This window comes from Bidens hawaiensis, unplaced genomic scaffold (genome assembly GCF_021521415.1).
Source record: "Bidens hawaiensis isolate Kalapana, Puna unplaced genomic scaffold, B.hawaiensis_p1.1 tig00023535_1, whole genome shotgun sequence".
In the NCBI taxonomy this organism is placed as follows: Eukaryota; Viridiplantae; Streptophyta; class Magnoliopsida; order Asterales; family Asteraceae; genus Bidens; species Bidens hawaiensis.
Window position 1 is genome coordinate 109,294 of NW_027505034.1, and position 9,419 is coordinate 118,712.

Here is a 9,419-nt window from a genome sequence, read left to right on the forward strand (position 1 = left end):
TAGCAGCATTAGACTTGGGTGCCCCCTTAGGTCTAGAACTTTGAGGGTACCCAACTAATTCAAAACATCTTTCTATTGTATAACCTATCTTTTTGCAATGTGATCATTTAAGGTTTGTATTAGGTCCTCTAATAAACTTATTCTTATTATCAAAGTTCTGATTAGTTTTAGAAACAAACCCTACATTTTGAACTTGACTTTTAAAAGAACCATTTGAATTTCTATGAGACTCTTCCCTGGACACAATAGAAAAAGCAACTTTAACAGTAGGGAGAGGTTCTCTCGTCAACAAGTTACTTCTAATAGGCTGATAAACGTCATCTAATCCCATAAGAAATTGCATAAGTTTGATTAAATGGTTAAAATCATTAAAACTCTTCGAAGCTTGACAAGAACACGAAGGAAGTTGAACCATGGAATCAAACTGCTTCCACATGGTGTTGAGTTTGTGATAATATTTGTAACAGGAGTACCATTTTGGGTAAGCCCATTGATCTTCTGATACAGATTAAAGATCACAGACCTATCCACCTTGTCATATGTTTCCTTCAAGTCTTCCCAAACATCAACAGCAAGTTGGGAATAGACTTGTCCTACATATAGATCCTCGCTTATAGAATTTAAAATCCAAGTGAGAACTACAGCGTTACATCTATCCCACTGACTTGCTAAAACAACATCATCTGTAGGTTTAACACATAATCCAGTTACAAAACCATACTTGTTTTTAACTTGTAAAGCCAGTTTCATAGAATTAGCCCAAACTGAATAGTTTTCAGTACCTTTTAGTTTAAAATTGATAATGGTTAAAGCACTAGAATCACTTGCATGAAGATATAAGGGATTACTGACATCTAGTCTACTTATTAGAGTATCATTGTTAACAACGTCAGAACTACCCATTTTTAAAACACAAGAACGATCAAACAAATATGTCAAACACACAAGCGCAGGTAATCCTAGGATGCCTAATGCAACAAACAACCAATTATCAATTAACAACGCTTGTCCCTAACCCAGCCAATAAATGCCTAATGCAAATAAGAAATAAGCAGTAAACTTAAAAAAAGGAATAGAACAATCTCACAGTGATTAAATCGTCAAGCACCAAACACCAAGAGTGAGAAAATTAGGGTTTTAGATCAGATAACCCTAATGTCACGAATCAGAGAAAATTAGGCATCAAAGCTGATATGGCTCTGATCCATCGCTCTTCCGCAGTTTAGGTTTTTGTGCTCTGATACCATGTCATAAACAAAACCTTGATCTTTATTCAAATAATCCCCAAATACAAACTGTCTCTTTTGATCAACACAACCAGGAGACTAATACAAACCAAGAACAATAGATCTCTCAAGAGAACAAAGAAGTCACAAACTAGTCCTAGATCTGAAACGAAGAGATCATCGGTGTGAAACTTTTAGAGAGAGAGAGCCTTTTTTTTATTTGAATGAATTATACCAAGAAAATATCTCCATATGCAAAGATGTATCCAACGGCCTCATCCTCCACCAAATGGGCTTCAAATAAAGGAGTGGCCAGAAGTCCAGCCCAAGAGTCCAACATATCTAGCCTAATATCAAAACCTCATAAACGAAATATAAAATATTATGACAAGATCAAATATAAAAGATAAAATATTGAATTGACCAACTCTAAAACTAGCATACATTTTAACAAAAATAAAAATAATAAGTAATCAAATCTATTGAGTACGGGCGCAAACAAGCAGAGCTCGACTAGTTTCGCTCTTTATTTATAAAACTTGAGCTCGATTCGTAAGTCGTTTTTTAAGCTCGGCTAAATCAAGCTTTTGCCAGGCATAACTTCTCTCTTCCTTCACCTCTCACGTCTTCTTCTTCTCGTAGGACGATGGCGTTAGCAACACCTGTTATTATTATTCCGATTATTATTAAACCTCAATTCCCACCGTTATCCTGTTCACTAACATCCATCGTAACCAAACACAAAATAAACACTTTATCATTAGTTAACCAAAGTCAAAGACGTACAACTACCGTCACCGTTACCGTTAAGTCCACAGCCAGTGGTGGTGGACTGTACTCAGCTCAGCAATATGAACTCACTCCCGACAACGTTGACGCCGTTCTCGAAGACGTCAGGCCGTACTTAATTGCTGACGGTGGGAATGTTGATGTTGTTTCTGTTCTAAACGGTGTCGTTTCGCTTAAGCTACAAGGTATGATAATAATATGATTTAGGATCTTTTTAATCTTAACTGGAACATGAAATTGATGCGTGTAAAGAGTGATTTAAGTAATTAGGTTATTACTAAAGACTGTAGGCGTGTGCGCGGTTCGGTTTGGGTCGGTTTTGAGCTAAAACCGAACCAAAAACCGAAACTTTGGTTTTTTAGTTTGTTACTTTTCGGTTCGGTTTTGGCATATGAGCTTAAAAATTTTGAGCCGAAAAAAAGATTTGGCCTAAAATAATGAATTTAAGCCGAAATCATTTTGTTAGTTAATAATTAATTGATTGTTATACACTTGGTGCTAAACTATTTAAGTTATATAGTTATATATATGTGTGTAGATAGATAGATAGATATAGATAAAAGATAGAATACAATAATTCTTAACGTACAAAAATACATATCTTCATGAAATTGATCTATGAAATCACATCACAAGATCTCGAAATCGTCAATATATATTCAATTAATCATCGGCTCACCGAGAAAAACATATTTGGATAGTTAATCGATCAATTTTTTATAATTCTTCATGAAGTCTGTTTTGAGCATATTGTAGATTTCTTGAGCGTTTTTTGTGTTTTGGGTTTGAGCGTTTTTGTTTTTTGGCTTTGAGCATTTTGTTTTGGACGTGAGCGTAATTCGTGTACGTTAAGGATTATTGTACGATAACTTAACCCGATACACACACACACACACACACACACTTTTTACATTTTTGTATATAACTTAAAAAAATAAATAAATAAATAATGAAATTCTATAAATTTGGTTCGGTTCGGTTTTTCGTCTTTAATAAAGAATCGTTTTTTTCTCGGTTTGGTTTTTCCGGCTTCATGCACACCCTACATGTAATCGTGAATTCGTGATTAAAGTTAAAGCAAACCGGGTGTGACTGGTTCGGTTTGGGTCGGTATAGAGCTTGTTGTATAATGTTAATTAATGATAAGTTAGTTGACTGCACAAACACACCATCATCATAGTCCATAGGTCTTTAGGCAAAACGTACCGGGCGACAAATATGGGGCAACGGGGGCGACAAGTACTTCTCGCTGCTTGTGTGTGTGTGTTCATTAATATTATATATGTGTGTGTTTGATATATATATATATGTATGTATATATACGGCTACAACACCATTACACCCCAAAAACAAAAACTTACCCTTTGCTAACTAGGCGCCACATGGCGCAAATTGCTCCATTTTGTATCCCCTCCACTACACATAGCCTTATGAGCGTGTTTTATGTTAAGCATGAATGGTTGTTTAGGGTATTAAATGGATCCTTGGTTATGTAAGTTAGTATCGGACCTTTAGCTGTTCAAGAGGGGAGTTTGCCCATCACTGAGTGTTGATCATGGAGGATTAGCATGTAATATCATGGCAATTGGATACGTTATATGTTAGATTACTTACGTTTTTCTTTACTTCAAATGTTTACTTTTATGGATTAGGCATTGTTGATAAACTTTTTTTATCGTATAATAGAATCACGTATTTGACTCAACAGCCTAAGAACTACCTTACCCGCTACTTGTGGATCGTCCTGAAACCACATGATGATGGGAATAACATAGTGACAATTTGAAATGAGCAGGTCAATATATGTTGTGAAACGTCAAGTCCCGCCTGCTTATGCTTACATTTGTTAACTGCAATGGTTGTCATAGGTTCTTTTTTAGTGATAAGTACACTCTTAATATCATTCGTTTCCTATATTCCAATACATACCTCGATGGTATAGCCTCTCACTAAGACCCTTTGTTTTCCTTTATGGCGGTTATCGCCACGTGGCTTAATCCCAAATCACACTCTCAGAAGTATGACACAATATAAGCGCCCATCAAAGAAGAGAGTGCCCATTTATTAGTGGGCGTCTTCGTAGTCCAAAACGTAAGTTAATTGAAAAATAAAATAGACTAGAGCCGAGCCCGAGCTCGACTCGTTTAACTTAGACAAAACTCGAGCTCGGCTTGTTTCGCTCTCTATTTCTAAATCTTGAGCTCGGTTCGTGACTCGTGAGTAGTTTTTCAAGCTCGAGATCAGCTCGGGCTCGTTTAAGCTAGGCTCGATCGAGCTTTTTCACGAGCGGATATCGAGTGGCTCGCTTAACTTCTTTTTTCTCTTTTGTAATCATTATTTTAGAACCAGTGACATTGTTGTGGCGTAGCTCTCGCGTCTGACTTCTTCTCCAGCGGCGTAGGACGATGGCGTTCGCAACATCTGTTCCGATGTCTCAACCTCAATTCCCGCTATCATCCTTCATAAACACCACCACCCAGAAATTGAACATAGGGCTGGTGCTTGCTTAAGACACGATAAAACCTGTTAATCAAAAAAAGTGCGCTATGTGATCTATTAATTTTCTTAAATAACTGAAATTAGTTTGTTAGACTCCATCATTTCCCCTTATTGGTACAAAAAACTTAAAACTGTCTTATAGTCTATGACATATAAAGTAGTTAAACGAATCGTATTCATGTTTGATACTTGTGTTAAGCGCGTCGTTTCTAACCTGTTAAACCAGTTAAGACACAAGTTGCCAGCCCTAAAATTGATGCATGTAATCGTGTCTTAAGTAATTAGTTTGGTCGGGTCGGTTTTAGGCTAAAACCGAAACTTGGGTTTTTTAAATTTTTGAAAACCTCTCGGTTTTGCGGTTTGTATTCAGATCAGCGTTGCGGTTTTTGGTTTGAAACGGATCGGTTTAGGTTAGTTTTGATCTAAAACGAACCAAAAGCGAGAAGCTTCAGTGTTTGAATCTTTGAAAGGCATTCAGTTTCGGTTTTGCGGTTTGTGTTCGGTCTGGTTTTGGTTTTTGCGTTTGAGCTAAATATTTTTGAACCGAAAAAAGATTTGGCTCAAAATATTGAATATGGGCCTAAATCATTTTGTTAATTTATAAGTGATTGAGTATTATATATGTGGGGCTAAAATGTTTTATATATCTATTAAATTCCTATAAGTTAAAAACTTAACAACTGAAAATTTATAAATTTGGTTTGGTTCAGTTTTTATTACATGCAAAATCAAAACCGAGCCGTAAGCTCAGTTTTACAAAAAAATAAAACCAAACCGTCCGTTTTTGTTTTGGTTCAGTTTTTACGAACCAACGAAGGAACACAAATGAACACTGTCAATGTTTCATTTGATTTGGCTAACCGAGAATAGTCGGTGTCAAGTGTCAATGATTTGGTCCAGCTACGAAGTTTGTGTTGTTTTTCTAACATTCATATTCATACGTTAATTTCACACATAAATTAATCACATAATACCCTTATATATTTAATATTTTTTTTATAGTTAATGGTTTTGCTTAAATCTATTATCTATATGATAAGATTAGAAAAGTCAGTAGAAGGTATTAAAAACCTTTAATCTATATACACGAACAAACACATTATGGAACCTTCACGAACACATTTGAACAAACATGGCCTCTATCTGTGTTCGTTCATTTGGTTAATCAAACAAAATTTCTTGTTATGTTCGTTCATTTATTAAACGAACTTCCCGCCGTACGCTCGATTCGTTTACAGCCCTAGATGCATGTGATCGTAAGTTAACTGTTGAGCAATTTGGATGTGTGTGATTGGCTGATTGCTGCAAATTAGTTTCTAGTGATTGGATGCATGTTTTTGTTTATGAAATATGACTATATGATTGATGCGATTAATTAACACTAATATTTTGAATTAGGGGCATGTGAATCTTGTCCAAGCTCAACAACAACCATGAAAATGGGGATTGAAAGAGTACTTAAAGAAAAATTTGGAGATGCCATTAAGGAAATTGTTCAAGTTTATGATCAACAACCGGCTGAAACGACTGTCGAGGCAAGATTTGTACTTAATTGTTGTGTTTATACTTAAAACACCTGAAACTAAGAAAATTTATGCCAATAGAGTGGTAAGGTAGGGGTGCAAACGAGCCGGGCCACTCGCGATCGGATCGATAAAAAGCTCAAAACGAGCCGAGCTTTTTCGAGCGTGAACCGAGCCTGAGCTTCAAATAAAGCTCGTTTAGTTATCGAGCCTAGGCTCAAGCCTTGTATGGGAAGCTCGTTTAGGCTCGTCGAGCCTTAACGAGCTTCAAACTTTTACCCCTTCTGGACTTCTATGTATTAATGTCACAGTACAACCAGGCTCGAGCCGAGCTATGGCTAGTTTAAGGTACTAGCCGAGCTTAGGCTTGTCTACGATTTTTCTCAAAGTATATAGAAAAATTTAAAAACATATATAATTTAATTAATAAATAATAAACAAGCCCAGTCTGAGCTGAGCCCGAGCTTTAAAAAACGAAAGCTCGAGCTCTCGTAAGTCAAAACGAGCCAGCTCTGCTCCGCTCATTTACACCCCTACTCATACGGGTCAATTGGATTATATCACATAGTTCAGCTAGAAGAGAAACTAGTTTGAAGTTGGCCAAAGCATATTCTTAATGAGTAATAATGTAGCAATGATATCTATCTATATCTATACTATATATAATACACCAAAGAGGGGTAAATTAAGACACTTCAAATTAAGGGATTTACAAGTGATGCTACATATTGTACAACCTTAAATTGGGGCAAAAGAGTAATTCTCACAATAAAACTAACGTTTATTTAATATAGTTACCATATTGGTCCCGCAATTATAATTAAACTTAAAGAATAATTACAACAATAACCCTTAATCTATTACCTATATATTATTTTAATTTTTACTTTTAACCCAAATTCCTCCATAATTTTTAAACTTGAATAACTTTTTCATACTTTAATATTTTTTTTAAAAAATACCACCATAAAAACGAGCATATTTTTATCTTTAATTTGAGTATGATATTGTCATAGTTTTTTTCAATTAAAAAATTACATTTTATGTATGTGTGTTTGCGGTCTGTTTTTGATTGTTTTAAATTAAACCGTGAACCAAACATTTTGCAACAGCTTTTTGTCATCGAAAACCAATACAGAACTTTTGAAAATTGAAAACTGGCTAAAAGTGAAAGAAAAAAAATCAACAGTCAAATCAAACCGATGAACGGTTTTACGGTTTCAAACCGAACATTAAACACCCATTAATTTATTACGTGATTATCAATGTTTACGTTTTCCGCTGCATGGCGCGGGCACCCATCTAGTACTACATATAATACACCAAACAAGGGTAAATTAAGACACCAATTTTTAAGTAATTTACAATTTTTAATGGGTAATGTACATCTTATATAGCATGCAAGATAATGACAAATTTGTCCATTACAAAATATGCCTTGAAATAGTTACAATATAGCTCCCTCAACCTTACTCAACTTTTGTAAATTTTAAGAAATAGTTACTATTTGGACCTTTATCTTTACATATACATTCCTTTTAATTTTAATTGTAAATAACTTCCCACCAAAGATTTTCTAACGACCATAACTTTTTCATATGTTAATATTTTTTATAAAAAATGCACCATAAAAATGAGCATTTTATTGTCTTTAATTTGGGTATGGTTTTGCTATAATTTTTCAAATAAAAAAAATTAACATATTACGTATGGGTATTCACAATTTGGTTTTAACGGTTTCAAAGTTATACCGTGAGCCAAACCGTTGGTTTGATTTTTTGTTATTAAGAACTGAAACTGAACCCTTGAAACTTTAAACTGAATCGTTACTAATGGTTTGGTTTCACTTATTGAACTTCAATAATAAATTTACCGTCTGATCCGGTTTTATATGGTCAATTTTCTGTATAAACCATAAACCAAATCCTTTGCTATGGTTTGAACATTCGGAAACCGACTGACCAAAAGTGATGATTGGTTCAAACGTTTTCAAGGATTCAAACGAACCTTGAGCATCCACAATTGTTACATGATTACTATAATTTTTGTTTCCCGCCGCATCGCTCGGGCACCCGTCTAGTGTATTAATATGTTGCAATCACAGGCGGTGAACGCGCACCTTGAAATACTGAGGCCGGCAATAGCCAACTTTGGTGGAAATGTGGAGGTGTTATCAGTAAAAGGTGGGGAATGTCTCGTGAAGTATACCGGGCCTGAATCAATCGGGTCGGGTGTCAAAGCAGCCATCAAAGAAAAGTTTACAGATATTGAAAATGTTGTGCTCACAGAGTAACTTGCCTTAAGAGCTATTGTTATATAGGATTATTGCATACTTGTAAAACACTTGTTATAAAATTGAACTGCTTAAAAATAAAAGTGTTATCAAATTTAATCAAGACTTGTGTCTTGTGGCTTCAATTTAGGGGTGTAAATGAGACAATCTGAACCCGAGCTCGAGTAACTTATAGAGAGCTCAAGCTAGGCTTGGTTATTATTATATTAATTAATTTTTGTATGTTAATAACTATAATTATATATACTTTTTAATTGTATTTTTATTTATATCATGTGTATGTGGTTATTTTTATCATAATATTATACATAATAATTATAAAATAAATATATATTTATATATATTAACTAAAATTTATATGTGTTAAGCTCGTTTAAGCTCACAAGCCGGTTCGAGCTTGATAAGTCAGGCTCAGGCGCCGCTCAGCCTCTAAGTAAATTAGGCAGGCCCATAAAGCAGCCCAAACAGTGTTTTGTTCAGTTATAATTTATAACAAAAAGCAAGCCGGGTTTAGAACTTATTTTTTAAAGTTGGGCTGTATTAATATTTTGGTATAATCTTGGGCTAACATATTAAAGGATCAACTCCTAAATATGAAGAACCAAAATACCGGATCAGAGAAAATCGAAGACATGCCGGTTCCAAATTCTCAAAACCGAACCGTAAATTTGATTTGTTTATGAATTTAGGCAAACCGACACGGCCTGTATACATATATAACGATGAATAGTTACATACAAGGGCTTTTGTGAAAGTAACAATTCAAAATTTGTTGAATATACAGTTTAAGAGGTCATAAACATTAAACATATTGCTAATGGTGAGTTTTGATTTACATTTTTTTTACCTTTAACTCGTTTTCAGTTAATTATGCATCTCAGCTACTTTTAGATAAATTAGTTAAACTGTTAATCTACTAAAAAAGATAATAAAACGTAACGGGTAAACGAATCGTGACAAAAATGAAACTCAAAACTTTTTAGTTTGAGCTTGCAATAGAACTATTTACATTCGATTCAACTACTAAGCTGATACATTAAAATGATAAAACTACAAGATAATAACGAGGCGATACAAACAAAAAACAAC

The 9,419-nt window shown here is 34.5% G+C and overlaps 1 protein-coding gene across 1 annotated transcript; it reads left to right on the top strand.

The window, feature by feature from the left end:
- The first annotated feature begins 1,857 nt into the window (after positions 1 to 1,857).
- Positions 1,858 to 8,456, top strand: LOC143610006 (nifU-like protein 1, chloroplastic). Its single transcript, XM_077084608.1, has 3 exons — positions 1,858 to 2,200; positions 5,913 to 6,049; positions 8,142 to 8,456. The coding sequence occupies exons 1-3, from the start codon at positions 1,873 to 1,875 to the stop codon at positions 8,328 to 8,330; spliced, it is 654 nt and encodes a 217-aa protein (XP_076940723.1). The 5' UTR covers positions 1,858 to 1,872; the 3' UTR covers positions 8,331 to 8,456.
- Positions 8,457 to 9,419: the final 963 nt, after the last annotated feature.

Coding starts and splice junctions, on each gene's coding strand:
- LOC143610006 (XM_077084608.1), top strand. CDS start 1,873: ATGGCGTTAGCAACACCTGTTATTATTATTCCGATTATTATTAAACCT. Junction 2,201..5,912: donor CGTTTCGCTTAAGCTACAAG/GTATGATAATAA, acceptor ATTTTGAATTAG/GGGCATGTGAATCTTGTCCA. Junction 6,050..8,141: donor CGGCTGAAACGACTGTCGAG/GCAAGATTTGTA, acceptor TTGCAATCACAG/GCGGTGAACGCGCACCTTGA.